The sequence below is a fragment of the Phyllostomus hastatus genome, unplaced genomic scaffold (assembly GCF_019186645.2).
Source record: "Phyllostomus hastatus isolate PE091 unplaced genomic scaffold, TTU_PhHast_1.1 phas_contig_159, whole genome shotgun sequence".
In the NCBI taxonomy this organism is placed as follows: Eukaryota; Metazoa; Chordata; class Mammalia; order Chiroptera; family Phyllostomidae; genus Phyllostomus; species Phyllostomus hastatus.
The window spans coordinates 24,435,257-24,455,638 of NW_025333640.1; the positions used below are offsets into that span (position 1 = coordinate 24,435,257).

Sequence of the window (20,382 nt, forward strand, 5' to 3'; positions counted from 1 at the left end):
GTCAGGGTTATGAGTGACTTTCCTTGAGATATGGGACTATTAGTCACACTCATTTTATATAGATTTTTCTAGGCCCGTATAACTAAGATTAGGCCATATATGTAAGTTAAAAGTAGGTTAAATACCCTAAACTCTGAAACAGATCTCCTTCGTACATGTACGTTTCTAAGAGGCCACTTTATGTTCTCTCTCTCTCTCTTTTTAAACGCACCTGTAGTCCCTCCTATATTCCCATTTCTTCTCTTACTTTTCAAAAGACCAATTATACATAAAGATTTAAATTCCTCAAGAACTAGTTTGTCATCTTAATGACAAAGACTAATGATCAGCAATGATGATAACACAGTTCAACAGACCATTTAATACTCCAAGCTGAAACATGCGATAACAATACTGAATTTTTCACTCTAACTAGCATAGCCAGTAGGTAGAAGACCACAGGCCTTCAGATAAGATGCACAATTGAAACTGGAGTGAAGGTCAGGAAATATCAACCCTCTGAGGCTGATGCTAACACTACGCATGGGTAGAATTTACTATGCATGGGAGCCATGTCTTTCAGAAATGACTCACCTAGTGTGATTTTGACAGGAGCTGAATATGACACCAGGAACAAACCATAGTAAAATGTCATTAAATATAATAGAAGAAAAATATAAAGATATTTTGAAATGAATAAAAGACATGGTGTTCCATGGATCTTTGAACCATCAGTTACATAATAATAATTTGAACAAAACCACAAAAATCTATGTGTTCCAAGCTTTCTCAGGCAAGATGGCTCCGGCTGACTGTTCTGACAGCAGTGTTCGAGCAGTATCCGTGCCCACGAAGACCGTGTTAGCGACCACAAGAAACGGAGAAGTCGCCCTCTTAGGGTTAGATGACTTTGGTTAATTAAAGTCATTTCATTATGGTTTATTTCTTCCGATTCCTTCTCTAAAAAATTATGAGTAATTCATGTTGTTTGTAGGAAAATTAAATAGTGAAAAGGAAAAGAAAAAAGATAATGAAATTGCATTGCATATTTATTTATAGTTTTTACAAAACATGATCATTTCATACTTATCTTGAAACTTAACATTTGTTTTTGCTAATATCACTAGGTAGAATGTCAATTAGCCCTAGTTAAAATAATGAAAAATGTTACTATTATTAGGGCCAACATTAATCTTCTTTCACATCATTTTTCTGTTAGTGTAGAAAAATTAGCAGCAATAATGCTAAATGTGAAAATCAGAAAGGTGTATGTAGAGAGTTTCTTGACTTGCAAACCTGAGAACTAAATTCTCTCCCTATGGGAATCCACCCAATTTCTTATTTGCATTAAACATCTTTCTTAACCTAATATTTTTTCATAATAATTCTACCAATTATGGGGTAGTTGTTGCAAAATAGTAAATACTCTGTGATTTTTAAGCAAATCATAGAAATACAAAAATGATGATTAACACAGAGCTCTTTATCTTTTTTCTTCTCATCTTCAAAATTACTTCATCTTTGATTTCTCTCTTGTAGTCTTGTGGTCAGAGTCTGCCACCTTCCACTTCAAAAAAAATGCCATCTTTATTCTTTATCTCCTTGATCCCAGCACTTTCCAGCTCATAAAATGCATAAGTGTTTAGTCGTAAGCTAAATTTTACAAGGATGTTTCATTGAGAAATAAATTTTTTGGTACTTCTAATATATTTAAAGTGGCTATAAGTTACTGGGTAGAGAAAAACATGATTTTTCCTTCCATTTGGCAGCTGTCAAATGCATTTCTTTTTATCATTTTCTGGGTTGGTGGCAGACTCAGACAGCATGGTGTGGCCCTTATTCTTTCCTGATTTCTGTAACATTCAGTTTGAAACAAATGTTAAAGCAATGAGAGACAAGAGATACGTGGCTTGGGACTTGGAAGTTCGGTTAAGGAGCGGCTCATAGGATGTAAGGGTTTCATCCAGCTTGGGTATCTGTGCTGCTTCTCTCTGCACCGTGGGATATGGCGGCATTCTCATTTAAAATCTCCAAAGTGCTAGAAGTAGGCACATAGGTTACAAGATAGACGTGGCCTTTTTTTTTTTTTTGGAGGAAAATGTATCCTTTCCTCGGCAAATAGAGCACAGTTTTCAGCTCTACCACCAATACCACCAAGAACTTTCTACTCTAAACTTCTTTTCTTCATTTCACAGATTCTTCCAGGTTAAAAAAACAGTTCCTGATTCTTCTCTCACACCATCCTGTGGGAATTTGTTTTTGTTCCTTTCACAGTGAGAGAGGGAACATGCCCAGAGTTTAAGAGCTTACTTAACTTTGTGAGTCAGAGGGTCCTGGCTTGAGTCCTGTCTCTGGCACCTATAGCTCTTCGTCCTCGAACAGGTTACGGCACTCCTCCAAATCTGTGTGTCCTCGTCTCAGAGATCGAGATGAGCAGTAAGTGCAGTGCAAAGGATTGTTGTGGATCTTCAGTACAATCTTTATTTAAAGGATTTATCATCACGAAGATCATATCCTGGGGGATGCACACACCGATTTCTCTTATTCTACAAACCTTTCTGAGCATCTCTGATGTTCCAGTTTAGGGGAGGACCACCTCAGCTCTGCTTTTCTCCAAGCCTCTTGCCTCCTGTAGGAGGCACTTCCAACCCCACCTCTTCCATGCATTCTCACACACACCCTCCACTCAACACGGGAAAGCATAGCACTCTGCACAGATCACAAATGTTTTTCTGTTTGTTCGTTCTGACACCACCAGCAGCATAATATATTAGCCATGCTATTACCTTCTGATGATGACAGTGATCATGATGGACTCTGTAAAAATAGGAAGCCATCATATTTTTAGCATGAAGGCAAACATTAGATCAGATGTAATTATATTTAAATCTCACTCATTGAATGTACTTGATAATCTCTGTTATTCAACTTTGGACATTGGTACCAGAGAATGGACCTGGCCTTGTGTGTGTGTGCACGCGCGTGTGCTCACACGCTCCATGCATTTGTGTATTTAAATCTAACACTGTTACTAAAGCTACATTGAAAATTGCTGCATGATTATAAGGTGGCTAAATGGTAAAATAAAAATTGCAATAAAAATGAATAAAAAAAGAAAATTGCTGCATGGCAAAAGGATGAACATCTCTGGGAACCCCTAATAAGAGTAATTAGGAAAGGTGATTTAAATAAAAAAAGGGAGGGATGAGGGGGAATGGGAGATGAGGTGAGCAGATTAAGAAGCACAAATAGGTGGTTACAGAATAGCCACGGGGATGTACAGTACGGTATAGGAAATGGAGTAGCCAAGGAACTTACACCCATGACCCATGGACATGAACAATGGTGGGGGGATGGCCTGAGGGAGTGGGGGATTCTAGGTGGAGGAGGGCAAAGGGGGAAAAATCAGGACAACTGTAATAGCCTAATCAGTAGCTATATCTTAAAAATCATAAAATAAAAATAAAAAAATTTGGGGATTTGTCTGTTAGAGGTTGTATAGATCTGTGGAGAGAGCCTTATCTCTGAGTTACAACTGAATAGGCTTTTTATAAATTAATCTCAACTAGAAACTCTTTTTTTCTAACTCCTCATGTGACATTGTACCTAAAACTTAGTACTGAACAAGGCAATTAAATGTAATTCTCCTGCTGGCATTGATCGTCTGATAGGCAGGGCCAGGTGAGCGGAGCCCACAAGATCAAGATGCCTTTGTAGTGTGGAGGCACTGCCACCTTGTCCTCAGTGCTCACGTCTGCTTGGGAAGGGCCACTGCCAGGGAGAATGTCCTTTCTAATGAGCTCTGTGGTGCTCTCTCACAGAAGATGAAGCGAAATGATAGCGATTTTTATCAAGAGTTAGATACAGTTTGTTGTGAGCGCACTGTTGTAATTGTGAGGTGATTTGAACATGAAGCCTGGAAGAAGATACCTTTTCCCCCCAGAACAGATCCTGGTGTCACCTTTTAAGCCACCTTCCTCCATCTTCTCATTGTCATTGAAGAGAAGGTTGTAAGGCTGACTTAGAAAGATCATCTCCAAATATGTCCTTGTTCTGTTCATGACTTCGCAGCTCACATAGTCCTAAATTTCCCCGTCAGTGAAGAACCTTTCCTGTCATGTTATTTAAGCTATTAGATAGAGACTTTTAAAAAAATTGCCATGTGGTTTTTCTTAATATTTTATTTGAATTCTTTGTATATCTTAACCTGATAAATTCTTTTTAAAAATTGAGATATAATTGATATAGAACATATTAGTTTCAGGTGTTCAACATAATGATTCAATATTGATACATATTGTGAAATGTTCATAATAAATCTAGTCAACATCCATCACCATGCATAGTTATAATTTTTTTCTTGTGATGAGAACTTTTAAGTTCTGCTCTCTTAACAACTTTCAAACACACAGCACAGTGTTATTAACTGGAGTCACCATGCTGTGCATCACATCCCCCGACTTATTTACTATGTAGCAGAAAGTTTGTACTTTAAAAAAATTGTTTTATTTTTATTTTAATTGTTGTTCAAGTACAGTTTTTCTGCCTTTTACCCCCATCCCAGCTCACATCCCCAGCCCTCCCCACCTCCCTCCCATTTCCATCCCCCCAGTTTTTGTCCATGTGTCCTTTATACTTGTTCCTGCAAACCCTTCCCCTTTTTCCCTGAAATTCCCTCCCCTCTCCCCTCTGGTCACTGTCAGCCTGTTCTCAGTTTCAGTGTCTTTGGTTATGTTTTGCTTGTTTGCTTGTTTTGTTGATTAGGTTCCTATTAAAGGTGACATCATATGGTGTTTGTCTTTCACCGCCTGGCTTATTAACAAACCATCAGGCCCGCTCCCCACCCCCCACCTCTGACAGTCACCACCTGTATCTAGAGTTTGCTTTAGATTCAACGTAAGTATAAGCAAAACTGAGAAGGAGGAGAGCACAGGGTGGGGGTGTGGGAATAGGGAACAGGAAGCTTGTTTACGATGCATAAATAAGAGCACTGGGCCTTAGAGTTGGACTTGTGGCTTTGGATTATTTATAATTACATTGTTGTGTAAACACACTTTGATCAAAAGAGGAACCTGGATAGATCCATTATTAAGGGAGATCGTTGTGATTTCTTTATGTTGAGCAACAAGGTCATGTGTGAAGGAATAGCTGAATTATGTATTACCTAATAGTTGGCTCCACACACATGCAGTTTCACATCCTGGCCTATATGTAGGCATCCGTGGTCCGAGGCGTTGACAGGATAGTGGTAGGTCTACATTTTGTGATTTTAAGGATGCTAGGAAAACCTGTTTTACAAAGGCTTAGCAAAACTTTCTGTCTGCTCGTATCCTTAAAGCATATTATTTCTTAAAGGCAAGCGATGTACTTTCCCCTGTTAAAACACAAGAGCCTTTGGGCATAGGTCTGAGAGCCTGGTGCAGGAAAAGTATCTCCAAGGGTAGGAAAAGGATGTCTTCAAGAACTTTTCTGGAAGACTATTTAGGTGGGCACCATTTTTTTTTTGACTGACCACATTTTTACCTAACCCTGTTTTGATAAATCTCATTCACATGTCTAAAATAAAGACATACATACATACATACATGTAAATAAAATATACACAAACAGCACGCTGAGTTCACTGGTAGATTTTCTGTAATTTTTATTAAGTAAAAAATTTTAAAAATAAAAATGAAACAAAATAATCCGTGTTTTAAAATGTATGAAACAAAAGAAATCAGGAACGTGACCTTTGGTGGGTGGCTGGAACAGGGGCTCTTCTCCAGAGAAAGACTGGCTGTGCTTTCCTCATGAATACCTGATTTCTGGTAATGAGCAATTCAGGTGTGTAAAGGAACAATTAGGTTCATTTTCAGCCTTCTGCTATATTATTTAATCTTGTATAATAGTTCTTAATAAAGTTACTTTATTCTAAATTGATTTTACTTTATATTATGCTACCTATTTTTTAGAAAAGAAGATACTGTACTTGAAGAGTTAGCATATGATTGCTTTGCGCTGCTCTTCACTTGCCTCTCACTTTAGTGCGTTTCTTGCTCTTCTCTGGAGTCTTTTTTCTTATTTTCTGTGGTTTCTTCTTCCCTGGAGGATCCAGGGCCCCCTGCTGCTCTTGGATGTTGGAGCCTTCTAGACGGTCCTGCCTTACCTGCGTCTGCTTGTTTCACCCAGCGCCCTAACATGTCTGCACCTCTCTCCCCGTCTTTTGTAGCCTTCCTTTTTGTTCATAACGTTACCCAATTCTTTCCTCCCTCCCTCCCTTCCTCTCTTCCTTCCTTCCGTGGTACCTAGAGGCTTGCTTCTTTTATCAATATTTTCAAAGAAATTGCTTTTGATTTTGTGGACACTCTCTACTGTTTCATTTTTTTTTGCAGTTGTTTTGTATTCTGTTCATTTTGCTCTTATTTCTGTTAGTTTCCTCTATTTTCTTTGAATTTAATATTTTTTCTTCATATCGGTTAAAGTTGAATGCTTAACCATTTTAAATATTTCTTATTTTCTTTTAATAAATTTACTTCTCTATCCTACTTTGCCTGCATTCTACAGGTTTCATTTGCTGTGTTTTCATTTATTCCACATTATAAATATTTCATAATTTCCATTTTGAGCTACCCATTAATCAGGAGTACAGTTTAAAAAAAACCTCTTTATTGTTGATTTTTTAACCTAAAAGTAAAAAATCAAAATGGAAGCAATAAGCATTTATTTCAGATCAAAAAGCAATGCAATTTGTGGAGTACAGTTTCAGGCAGAAACCGAAATAGTGTCCCAATAGCAGGGTGAAGACAAGGAGTTTTTATAGGAAAAGGAAGGGAAACAATTCACCTTCAATGAATTGAAGGGAAGACTTTCTGTTGGCGTTAAGCAGAGTCACTCTTTAGCTGTATATAATTGGATGCTGATTGTATCTTCTGTCTCATCCACCATAATCATCAGTCCTCGTGCTGAGGATACCAGCTTTGCTGTTAGCCTCGCGTACAGTTGTTTGTGAGACAGTGTTGGTTTTGGATTCATAGTATTGTAGTTGCCACTGGGTTTCCCATTCCAGAGCCAGGTCTTATACTGGTTTCTTGGGGCTCCTGCCTCTGTGATATGGACACTATTTCAAATCCTGTCTCTGAACTAGTGGCTGGCACAGCGAGGTTCCGGTGGTGAGACATGTCTGTATCCTTTGCCTCCTCAAGAGTGGAGCGTATGATTAAGTCCTTGCTCCAAGCAACAGTGGGAAGTTGTTTTTTCTACCTTCTCTAATGGGATGGTTTTTAGCCGAGCCTGGCCCTGGTCCCCAGCCTCACACGGGGATCCCACGGGAGTTGAGCTCCAGGTTGCCTCTGCCTGCGTCTGAAGCTGGGGCAGCAGACACAGCTTCAGGCCCATCACCACTCTGCATTTGCTTTCTACTTCTGGTTCTAGACCATGACCGAAAATATACCCCTCGCTTCTTTAGGCCTGCCTCATGCCTTAGGGAAAAGCATTCAGCCAAGTATTGGGGAGAAAAGATAATTGCTTTGATATTTGTTGTTCAGTGTGTTATTTCTCTCAGGGGTTTGTTGTTCTAGGAAGAAATGAAGGCTAGGTGTTGTGCTGTAATGCATCGATGATGTGGCAATTATGGACATTTTGTAGCTCTTTGGGGATTCTCCAAGTTTCTAAAGTTATCCCATGTAGTAGACAAAATGCAAGAGGGACCCCCCAAAAACCCTGGAGTTTATTTAAAAATTGTGTATTTATTCTTACACATTGACCTTCAAACTACTCTCCATTTGATGCAATACATCTATGGAGACAGTTTCCCCAGGGCTCTGGTTTGTGAACTTGTCGATTTTGATTTTGATGCCTTTTAGTGCTTCTGCTGTGCTTTGTTTCATCTCTTCCACATTGCCAAAACATTTCCCTTTGAGGACTTGTTTCATCCTGGGAGACAAAAAAAGTTGCTCAGGGCGAGATTGGGTGAATAGTGAGAGTGGAGCTTGGGGGTCACGCTGTTTTTGGTCAAACACTGCTCAACACAGCGAGTTGTGGGCAGTTATGCTAAAAAACCACCCATCGTGATACGGGCGAATGTGTCGAGTCTTCCAAAAAAATGCACTGAAGCTGAATGCAGCCTCTCACAACAACGCCAGCTAGTACACTGATACAGATGGGTTTCTAGAACACTCCCCTAGTGGGGGAAGCCTGTACTACAAGGGGCCTGCCCTCCAGAAGATAATTTCATTTTTTGGTGGGGGGAATCCCTCCTTGTGTATTTATTATTTACTTCCTCTTTCTTATTTTATGAAAGGTCTTTATAGAGTTCACATATATTTTTAGAGTCAAGTAGTCAATGTATTACTGACTCCTTCCATGTAGGCGATGGCTCTGCAATGTATTACTGACTCCTTCCATGTAGGCGATGGCTCTGCAATTCCCTCGTTTCTTGTTTGGTCACATTCACTGATATGGCCTTGAGGCACTCTCCTTACTTCTTAGTGTTCTCTTTCTTTCTATGCTGTTCCCAGTCTCTTCAAGTCCGCTGCTTGTGTGGTTTCTAAGAAAACTCATTCTCACTTGGTTTTATTTCTTATTTCTTATTTTATTCTATCCTTGTTTTATTTTTTAAATTATATATTATTGATTATGCTATTACAGTTGTCCTGATTTTCCCCCTTTGTCCCCGTCCACCCAGCATCTCCCACTCCCTCAGGCAATCCCCCCACCATTGTTCATGTCCATGGGTCATGTGTGTAAGTTTTTTGGCTACTCCATTTCTTATATTGCACTTTACATCCTCATGACTATTCTGTAACTACCTATCTGTACTTTTTAATCCCCTCACCTCATCTCCCATTCCCCACACCTACCTCCCACCTGGTGACTATCAAAATGCTCTTTGTGTCCATGATTCTGTCTCTGTTCTGCTTGTTTGCTTAGCTTGCTTTTAGATTCAATTGTTGATAGATATGTATTTTTTTTTGCCATTTTGTTGTTTATAGTTTTGATCTTCTTAAATAAGTCCCTTTAACATTTCATGTAATAATAGTTTGGTGATGGTGAACTCCTTTATTTTTTTCTTGTCTGGGAAGCTTTTTATCTGCCCTTCCATTCTAAATGATAGCTTTTCTGGGTAGAGTAATCTAGGATGTAGGTCCTTGCTTTTCATGACTTTGAACATTTCCTGCTGATCCCTTCTAGCCTGCAAAGTTTCACTTGAGAAATCAGCTGGTGGTCGGATGGGAACTCCCCCTGTAGGTAACTAACTTCTTATCTCTTGCTGCTTTTAAGACTCTCTCTTTATCTTTAACCTTTAGCATTTTAATTATGATGTGTCTTGGAGTGGGCCTCTTTGCATCCATCTTGTTTGGGACTCTCTGTGCTTCCTGGACTTATATGTTTATTTCCTTCACCAAATTAGGGATTTTTTTTTCATTATTTTTTCAAATATATTTCCAATTTCCTGCTCTTTCTCTTCTCCCTCTGGCACCCCAATGATGTGAATGTGGGATGCCTTACTTTTATATCTCCAACATGGAAAGGGGCCCCAGAGGAAGTGACAGATAGAGCAATGAGTGCTTACTGCGGGGAGGCTCCGGGGAGGTGCTAAATGTTTTCATACATTCCTTCACTTGGTCTTGAGCAGCACCGTGAAGTTAAAGATAATTATTATTCATATCTTACAGATATAAGAGCTCAAGCTGCAGGCACTCAGGTTCTTCAGTTTTAAAACCAGTCAGGTGCCAGGCAAACAGGGACAAACTGGTCCCAACTGGTCCCACGAGGCCTATGATCAGTGACTGGGAAGTGGAGAAGCCTGGACTAGGACCCAGGTCCCCTTGAGACTAGGGTCTTTGCCCTTCCCCATGGTGTGCTATTGTCTCCATTAGAACAAAGCAGGAAAAAGGACTGACTCAAAGGTAAAAGGGTTCATGCAGGGAAAATACTGTCTCCTGGAAGGCATTCTGTCTGACAGAATGAAATTGTGCTTTATCAGGAGCCGTGAGACCTGAATCTGTGTCCAGCTCATTCATAGACTCAGCTCAGGGTTGACCAAGTCCCTCGCACTCCTGTGCTGCTGTTTCCTCAAACGTATAATGAGTGAGGGGCTAACAAGAAGGCCACTCCTGCGATTGTTTCCAATTTTAAATTGAAAAATTGTATTAGTTGCACTTCTTCCTTAAATATAAACTCTTCAAAACCAGTTCCTGGCCAATAAATACGAGCTAGTTTAACAAGGTCCTTGAGAAAAAAGAAATCGGAAAATAGGTGCCAGGATTCACAGGATTTAATGATCTTGCTCAAATTTCTGGATCTAGCTCTTCAGCACTACTTCGTATTTCTGAGCACAGCAGAATTCCATTGCAACAGCCTAACAGTTTTGGCCTTTAATTTAGTTTATTAAATTTGTGGTAATTAACTTTATGGCATTTTCATTATTGTCCTGAACTGTTTATATAATGTCCCAAACGTTGCAGCAGGAACTGATTTATAAATGGTTTTTACTCTTTATTGTTAATTTATAAAATGTTAATGGCTTCTATTTAGCTGAGACAATGTACTTTTATAACATTGCTGTTTTCTTCTGTGAAAATCATAAAAAAAATGAGAGTCAAAACATTCCACAATCGTCATTGAAGATATAACTGTGTATTGATATGGGAATCTTCGTAAGATATTTTGAAAGCATTTCTGATTTAATAGAGTGAATAAAAATAAGGCACTGCTATCTTTTATTTTGTTCCTGGACACATGTGTTTTAACCAAAATTTCCCCCCAATCCAGCTCATGATAAGACATAGTTTTTAAGATTTTTAACATTTTATTCAAGAAAAGTCTTACTATCCCTATGACCTCTGCTTCTACCCCTTCCTATCAGCTTCTTAATGTTGAATTCAAAGACTGAAGGGGAATTTGAGGTGAGAAAAATGTGGAATAAAAATAAAAATAAATAGAAGAATGTGACTTTTCTGAAAATAGTTGTGTATGTGTGTGTATGTATGTGTGATTACCACTCATTTTGGGCCAAAGTAATTGTCTGCTTTCCTCATTTAGATAATTATGATCTTCCTATCAAGATAACTAGGTGCCTAAAATTAAACAAGCCAAGTTCATTACTACACTACAAAAATCATGACAAGTTACACGGAAAATTTAGTAGTAATGAGATTTCTAAGTAAATATTAGGAACTCTGTGAAAACTAAGCAGATTGTAATAACTCAGGACTTCCTTGCAGGGGTCCAAATCAGCTGGTTTTTATGGGGTACTAACTGCTTGGCTAGCCATGTGCTAGTCTCATGGAAGATATAGATTTTTTAATTTTCTTTCTTATTTATATTTTATATTTTTAAAATTTTTTCTATTCATTTTTTAAAAATTATTTTATTGTTCATGTACAGTTGTCTGCATTTACCCCCCACTACTCCCCCCCACCCCAGCCATCCCCACCTCCCTCCCCTGCTTCCGTCCTCCTTGGTTTTGCCCATGGGTCCTTTATAGCTGTTCTTGAAAACCCTTTTCCCCTTTCCCCCATTATCCCTTCCCACCTCCCCTCTAGTTACTGTCAGATTGTTCTTAATTTCAATGTCTGTTTTGCTTGTTTGTTTGTTTTGTTGATTAGGTTCCAGTTAAAGGCAAGATCATATGGAAGACATAAATTTAAAGGACTAGTGCCTTCGCTAGTGGGACTTGCAATCTAGCACAGGTACTGTTAGATTTAGCAAAGCCCTGTGTTTCATATGCCTTTTGAGGAAGAGTGAGAAGAGCAGAAATGAAACCATCTATAATGGTGAGGGTGGTATTCTCAGTTTTAATTCTCAGTTTTACGTGGAAAAACTAATAATGAAAAATTAAAATTAATTGTGAAATATAAATACATGTGTAACATATACGCAGAAGATTGCAGTTTCTTAGTGTTGTAGCTCCATGAATATTCACAAAGTGAAAGTGCCTGTACGACTATATCCAATAAAGACAGCATTGCCAGAATCCTAAGAACCTTTCCTTGTGTCCTTCTCAGACACTACACCCTTTCCTCAAAGGTCACCATCACCCTGTTCGAGTGCCCTTCATACCTTTGCTCTGTTTTTGAACTGTATATTAACAAAAGCATACAGTCTGTTGTTTTTATGCTGACTTCTTTCTCTCAGGATTAGATGTGTGAGAATCATCTCTGTCTTTTTTTATAGCAGGTCATTCTCACTGCTGTGAAACATCATCTTTAATGAATAAACTGCAATGTATTAGTCTATTCTACTGTCAATGGATATTTGGGTTGCTTCTAGTTTTTAGCTGTTATGAAATAGTGCTGCTGTTGTCATTCCTGTACGTGTCTTTCAGTCCCCATTATAAAGCATTTCTATTTCCGTTGGGAGTGGGAAGACTGAGTCATAGATGTAGATTTCGTTTCTGAAGATACTACAGATAGTTTTCCAAAGATTACCAATGTACACAACAACAGGCAGTGAGTGATTATTTTAGGAGCGGTGTATTTTTGTTAACACTTAGCATTTTGTTAAAGCCATTTGTTTGGGTGTGTGGTGGTTGTGGTTTTACTTTGTTTCCTCTATGACCCATGAGGTTTGAGCATTCTTTCACATGATGCTTTCCCATTTGGAAACTGTGTTTGCAACGTGTCTATTGAAATCATTTGACTACTTTTATATAAAATTGTCTTTTTCATTGATTTGTAAAATTTATTCATATTGTCTATGTTATGTTACTCCTCCTAACCACTGTAGAATGACAGTCGTATCTAACTAACTTTGACCTACCATCCCCTGTGGGTAATCTTTGATTCTTAGTGGCCTTCAGTGTAAATGCTGACGCACTGCCAAATCCCAGCCCGGAGTGCTGGGGTGGGGTGAGTGAGGGTGATGACTTGGTGCTGGGACAGACTCTGAGACCCTCTTAAACCAGAACAGCCAGGCTTTCATCTGCTGTCCTACTGACTTCTGGGAAGAGTTCCTTTAAACTTAGGCTGAAGCTGCTCTTTTTAACATTTTGTGTCTATTTTAAACTTTTGAATTAATGGATGAAGAGGTGGGATTCAGGAGGGTCAAGTGGTTTGGCCCCGATCACACACTTTGCTGATGGCAGGAACAGGATTGAAGTCCAAGTTAACTTTCTCCATGGTGCTCTGAGACTGATGTTTGTGTCATCTGGAGGAATATCCTAATGATTCAGTTATGTTCCTTCCTTCCCACTTCCCGGCTCTGAGAAATAGATCAACCCAAGTGAATTAGAGAATCAGACAAAGGTTCCTGCATCATAAAAGGAGTGGTACATACATGCTTGTACATGCTTGTACATGCCATTCTTGTACATGGTTCACAGGACCCCAGCTTACCTGGTTGATATTAATGGTCATGAATTCATGGATTCTCTTCTTTCCAACTCATTTCTGGTCCTCTGACTAATTTGATTCATAATTTTAATTATGTGCAATTATAAATTTTTTAGTCTTCTATCATCTTGTATACCTTTTTACCCATTATTAGATGCCTATCATTGGCTTTGTTATATTGGATCTACTTAGGACTTGTTCTATATTGTTTTCTTTACCTTCTCTCTCTTTTCTTTTCTTTTTAAATTATTTTACTGTTGTTCAAGTACAGTTGTCTGCATTTACCCCCCACCGTTCCCCCTCAGCCCAGCAATCCCCACCTCCCTTCCCTGCTTCCACCCGCCTTGGTTTTGTCCATGTGTCCTTTATAGTTGTTCCTGAAAACCCTTTCCTCCTTCCCCCCATTATTCCTTTCCACCTCCTCTCTGGTTATTGTCATATTGTTCTTAATTTCAATATCTCTGGTTCTATTTTGCTTGTTTGTTTTGTTGATTAGGTTCCACTTAAAGATGATATCATATGGTATTTGTCCCTCACCGCCTGGCTTGTTTCACTTAGCATAATGCTTTCCAGTTCCATCCATGCTGTTGCAAAGGGTAGGAACTCCTTCTTTCTTTCTTTTTGCTGCGTAGTATTCCATTGTGTAAATGTACCATAGTTTTTGATCCATTCATTTATTGATGGCACTTAGGTTGCTTCCAGAACTTGGCTATTGCAAATTGTGCTGGTATGAACATTGGTGTGCATAGGTTCTTTTGGATTGGTGTTTCACGGTTCTTAGGATGTAATCCCACCAGTGAAATTGCCAGGTCATCCCTTCCGTTTGAAGGAATGAATGGCTCAACAGACAAAGTGCATAGAGACAAGAGAGAGGCAAGAACTCCTAACTATGTAGTCAATTTTTGAGATTAAGGTCCATCCAGTTAGCATCTCATCTAAAAGCAGTAAAATAATAGAGTTTTAGAAACTGATGGGGCTTTGAGGTATTCTTGCCCAACAATTGTATTGTGCAAATGAGAAAACTAAGGTAAAGAGAAATCAAAGCAAACCTCTTGGCTCAGTTCTGGGTGGAGCTGTGGGATGCCAGGCCTATATTTTCCATTCATATTTATTTACCCAGTTGCATGAGAGAGGAGCCTAGGTTTTATTCTAAATGCACATGGAGGTCATGGAAATGAAATGATGTGATTTGATACACATCTAAGAACATCCCTCCTTCTGCTGTGTGAAGAATAAATTGGATGAGGGTAAGAGCATAAATGAAGAGAGTGGTAGGTGGCTATTTAAGCACTCTTAGAATGAAGTGGTTGTGGCTAGGAGAGGGAAGATGAGGAGCAGATGTGTTTGAAGTTAAAATGTAGACGGCTGGATGGATTGGATGTGGTAGGTAGAAATACAGGAAGAATCAAAGACTGTGCCTGAACAACTTGGTGGATGTAGGTATAGTTTTCAATATGGGGAAATGGGGGGGGGGGTGGCGAATGTATGACTGAAGGTTAGAGGGATTCAGGTGAAGGGACAGTGGGGAAAATTTTTGGACTAGAAAACTTGTTCTCATTCATCCTTACATGAACTGCTAAAGTTGATGTAGACCACGGGACCATGACCTATTTCCCCGAGTCCCGCCCAACTCTGTAAGGCAGTTCTTTGTTACCAGGTGTGTCATTGTGTAGGTGACCGTGGTTCAGTCTTGTCAGTTATCTGCTTTAGGAAGGACAAGCTAAGGAGATAAGGTAGGGGAATACTGTTTCCACTTCTGTTTGCCTTTTATACATATAGAAATGAAGCTAAAAATCCTTAGCATTCCTATAACCCAGTTCAGGAGTGCCTTAAGTTGCATCTGCTGGAGGAAAAAGGGTGAAAGAACTTTCTCACAAATGTGCCCACAGAGACATGGGAGGTGAGACATCCCTGTCCAACATGCTGTTGCTGTAATTACTCATTCCACAAATATTTTTTGAAATTCTTCCACTTGCCAGGCCCTGGCCAGGGCACTGGGAATATGGCAGGGAGGAAAACAATGTCCTTGTCTTAATGAAAATTACATTCCAGAACACCAGTTATGTTAGTGCCTTGTTCAGAAACTTTTAGTGCTTTGTTGTCCATTTCAGCAGCACAAAAGCCAACCCTCTGCTTAAATCAAGAGAGCCACTCCTTGCTGTTTCCCAACCATGTACTTGAGCTGTTGCTCTCACTTGCCTGCTCCTCTGTTCCTCTGAAGACAGCCAGTCACTCAGGACTGGTACTAAGTACCACAGGGTGTGCTGGCCAGCGTCCAGTTCTAACTGGTTGATGCCTGTGCTGGACCAGGTATTCAAAATCTCAGTTACCCCTGCAGCCACGAGGTGTAGCTCAGTCTCTCTCAAACCCCTTTCCAGGTCCCCTTTTTAGCCCTCAGCGATCTCATCTTTATTAGAACTCATAGCCCTCCCTCATATCACAAAGCTCACAAACTTTCTTATAGCATATGGCACATAGTTCTTTTCATTTTATTGAAAAAAATGGATTTGTGCTTTTGCCTTTTCTTCCAAAGGAGATGATATGCCCCTTGTACAAGTCAGACACTGCATAGGCACTTACTGGTTGATCAGTGCACTTGGAGGAACTCAGCACCCATAACTGCTTGCTGAGGACTTCACATGGAGAGGGGCCCTTCCTCCTGGCATTGCATGTCAGTGTGCTCAGCTCTAAGAGTTCCATCCTCCAGGGCCTTCTCCCACACCCAGCTCCTGTCTCAGAGTCCCCCCATCACCTTGGGTTTGCAGGGGCATTACCATGCCAGTACCCCTTAGGATGCCTGACTAGTTTTCTGCATTAAAAGGACAGTGGGATGTCTTGTTTGCCAGCCAATATAATGCAGGCTGACACTCCTGGCACACTCCTGAATTCACTCCTGAATTAAGGTGGAGGACCAAACTTCTTCAGAGAAGGGTCCACCTTTTTATGGGGATTAAACAAGAAAATGATGGCGTGCAAACCACCTTTATTTTTTTCTCCTATTTAAATAGGAAGACTAATTAAGCCAGATGAGCAGATGAGTTCTGATTGTTAATTGCTAAGGAAAGGACAGTGTTTTCATTTGTCCCAGCTCATTTGTTGAACTAGGAGATAAGAATCATGTTCTATGGTCTTGCCCATGGTGTAAAGCTGACAATTTGAGAATTAATCATTTTCAGATGTTCCAGAGTTTTTATTTTAAAGTTGTTTTCCCACTTTGGGCCAAAGCTGAGGAAAATGTGTTAGCCTTTTATCTAAGACCATGTGGCTACCGTCATGACTTTCATAGGGCAAAGCTGGCCTGTGGATTTACTCGAATAATCCCCCAATTTTTAAATAGGTCACTTCACCACAGTGTGATGGTCTAGTCAGCTAATTGAACAATTATAGTTAGACTTCTAGAATGAGAGGCTCCATTGGGGCTTCATGTACATATAATATTCCACTTCTAATTATAAAACTGTGTGAGTACACAGTATTCCCTGCTTGGTGTAACTGACTTCTTGGGGGCTGATAAAAAATGCAGGTGGTGAGGCCCCACTCTAGACTTTGATATATTTTTAACAGCCACTCATCCAGGGTCAAGGACGACAGGCATAAAGTGGACTTTGGTTTTGGAGGCACATGGTGTCTAACTGGGAATATAGGACTTGTATTTATAACAATCAATCTGCTTTCTTAGCTCCTTACACAGAAGGGTATGTTAAGTTTGAAGTGAGAGGCATGGACCACACAACTGCTGTGTTTAAGGGAGGAACAGCTTACTGAGTGAAAAACCTAATGAAATAAGGTTTGAACTTATGTTTTAAGGATGATTAGAGTATGCACATAGATATGAGAACAGAGTACTCTGAGTAGAAGTTTACTCAGACTAGAAGACTAGCATGAACCTAAGCTTGCGTGCAAGCTCAAGGCAAGAGTGTGTAAAGTATGTGCCAGGTGTTAATTGGATGTTAATTGGAAAATAAAAATCAGGTGGCCCCATACAGGGACTTGGGTCCAAAGATCCAGGTGTGAGTTCTGTACGTGTCACTAAATAATGTATATTTCACTTCTCTGAGCGCCAGTTTTCCCGTCTGCCCAAAGTGGAAGAGCAGTTTCCATTTGGTTGTTCGGAACCAGTAAGGTAACAGAACTTGATTAACCACAGAGCCCTACCCAAGGCTAGCTGTTATTATTGTCTTTTTGAAGGAAAGTCATGGCAAGTTTCAGAGCAGAGGAGTGATACACAGAAAGTGTTAATCATTCATCCCATTTCTTCATGCGTGAGTGAAAGAAATAGCTAAAAATGAGTAATAACTGAATGAATATAATTGTGTGCAGGGGATTGGAACCCAGCCTTCAAAAAAGAAGACTGGTGTAACTGTCATCATGGCTGCTGCCGAGGCTGCATCTGACCAGGCCCGTGAGTAGCCCCCCTTCCCACAACTTGGTCGACTCAGTGCTCAGTGCACGACACTCCAACAGCTCCTAAGGACACGTTTCACTAGTTATTAACCCCCAGGGCACTGAATTTATTGGCACACCTTGTAAGAATTCATCTCATCCCCTTTATTTAAACATAACCAACTTTTGATAGATCTATAGCACTGTTGAACTTAGCGTGTGGTCCAGTATGGTATCCACTAGCCACAGATGGCTGTGCAGTGCTTGGAATGTGGCTAGTGAAACTGAAGAACTGAACATTTAGTTTTAATTCACTTTAATTTCAATATAAAAACCCATAATTCAGTTATTGAAAAACGTTTAATTATGTTTGGAGCAACATGGGTATGTGAATCTACTTTTTTGAGTGGACATTTACAAATTGAAATACAAATCAAGTATTTCTGATAAAAATTTAGTGTCTGAATTGAGATGTAAGTGCGGAATACATTCAGGATTTTGAAGACAGAACAAAAATATATTAACTTTTGATATTGATTAATGTTGAAATATAATACTTGGAAATATTTTGTTTAAATAAAATATTCTGTAACAATCATTATATTTTATTAAAACTAGTCTACCTCTTTTTACTTTTAAAATGTGACTACTAGAAAATTTTAAATTACATATACAGCTTACTTTATATTTCTTTTAGAGCTGGCAACACTACAAGTAATCATAAATTTAGGCTTAGGTAGCATGATTGAGAAGCATTTAGTGCTGCGTGTAGAGCTGGGATTATTGGGATTTCCTGTTCTGCTACCTCCCCTTGGCTCAGGCGATCCCAGGCAGTATGTAACACAGGCTGGCTGGCTGCTGTCATGGCTACCAATAGAATGCTATGAGGATCACTTCAACGCTTTTTCCATTTGGATAGCACAACATATTTTTCAAGATGGAGGAGGAATGTTCTTTTTGCCTTTGGATCATGCTCATTATTACTTAAATTATATTGGAAGTCTTGATACCATAAGCTTGGACTTCTCCTACTTCTTCTTAGCAACTTAGTACCAGTGTGAGAAACATTAATATAGACAGATTTTTGGAGGACTACCCTGTAAAATCTCCCTGATATGTATAGGAAACCTATTAATCATTTATTGTTGCAAATAGGACAAACGCTTTGCTAAAGAAGACCAAGCAAGGTAGGAAATGAGGAAAAGTGAGTCTCTAAGAGAAAACTCAACAGAATGTCTTCAAATTGGAACTGAAGAGTTGGATCTTAATGCAGAATGTATTATGAAAAAAAATTTTGCAAATAGGTTTCAGGAGATGATAGTCATATGCAACTTGAACTTTGGGTTTTACGTGGTTCTTTCTTTTTGAAAAGAACTTAGAAAAAACTATGTTTTCTTCATTTGTACATAGTAGAATTGAATATAAACTATTTTACTTGAGGTTTCTGTTCAAAGACCCTCTATTGCCTTTCTAGCTTCCACATCAACTTGACCTAAACTAATGCAATGGTCTTGGTTCCAGGCCCACTCCCGTGTTTCGTCTCTGAACCTCTCCCTCTCCTAGCCCTTCCCTTCCTCTGAACGAGCTTTTAGAAGATCTTTCTGCACATACACACACATTCGAATCTTTGCTTATTTGTTTTTTACTTGTTTGGTGTGTGTTTGTTATATTTAGCCAACTTTTTTCCCCCCTACAATATAACACTTAGGAAGAGCTCAAATAAGTAAAACCAATAATGTCTGACTCAAAGAAGGAAGAGCCACCAAGACACGTGAAATTGTTGAAGCGCAATTTTAAAACCACTGCCTTCATCTGGATTTGATTCACTATGTTATTTCTCTTGGGATATTTCTGTTCCAAATCTTATCTCTAATAATACAATATAAAGCCTGATATCTTTAAGGGAAGTTTTTACGTCAGCAAACTGGCAGGAGGGGTGCTGGTGATTTATGTTGGCCTCTGTAACAGCTCGGATCTCACTGAATGTCATGGCATTTGTGTACAGTTTTTCCTGGCACTAGGCTCTATGTGCCTGGAATACAAGGATACCGAGGGCCTTATTTCTTGCAGTACTTTTAGCACCAAAACAGTATCTTGGTCCTAGTAGGTGCTTACTGACCATATTCCAATGTGACTGAGTGTGAAATAGGGCTTTTATAACATTGATCAACTCAAACAGGCGATCGGGCACCTACTGGGACTTACAGAGGTAAGGCTGGCCTTAGCTGTGTGACCGTACATCTTTGTTTGGGATATCTTCTCAGTAAATATTTGTGAGGTCTCTGAAGAATGCAGCCTGTGTATAGGAAGGATGAAAGTCCTCTGATTAGTCCAGTTATTTTGTCATGGTTGTAAAAAACACGTTTGTTAGTCCCTCCATCCTTTTGGGTGCAGAAAAGACTTGTTCAGTGGTTACAGTCAAGAGATGGTTGGTGGTTTATTCCTTATCTTAGTTACTATAATTGGAGCTTTTGGTGTCTCCATGTTTTCACTTGAGAGTTTGGCTAGAACAATTATACAGAAACTCCTAAAGCATTAAAAGAAAACTGGAGTTTTATAAGTGATCAATCATAGTAGCATTAAGCTGAGTTTCAAGTATATAAAATATATGTTTTATATATAGTAATATAAGAAAATCTTTTAGGCTAGTGAAATTATTTCTTTCCCCATGGAAATGTTAATATTTGCCCACGTGTTTTAGCTA

The 20,382-nt window shown here is 39.3% G+C and overlaps 1 protein-coding gene across 1 annotated transcript in view; it reads left to right on the forward strand.

The window, feature by feature from the left end:
• The first annotated feature begins 777 nt into the window (after positions 1-777).
• The window catches only part of IQCM (IQ motif containing M), a 258,218-nt gene continuing 238,613 nt past the window's right edge, over positions 778-20,382 (forward strand). Inside the window, exons 1-2 of the mRNA XM_045831415.1 lie at positions 778-892; positions 2,362-2,415. Coding sequence (XP_045687371.1) covers positions 778-892; positions 2,362-2,415 — 169 coding nt within the window. The remainder of the gene's footprint in view (positions 893-2,361; positions 2,416-20,382) is intronic.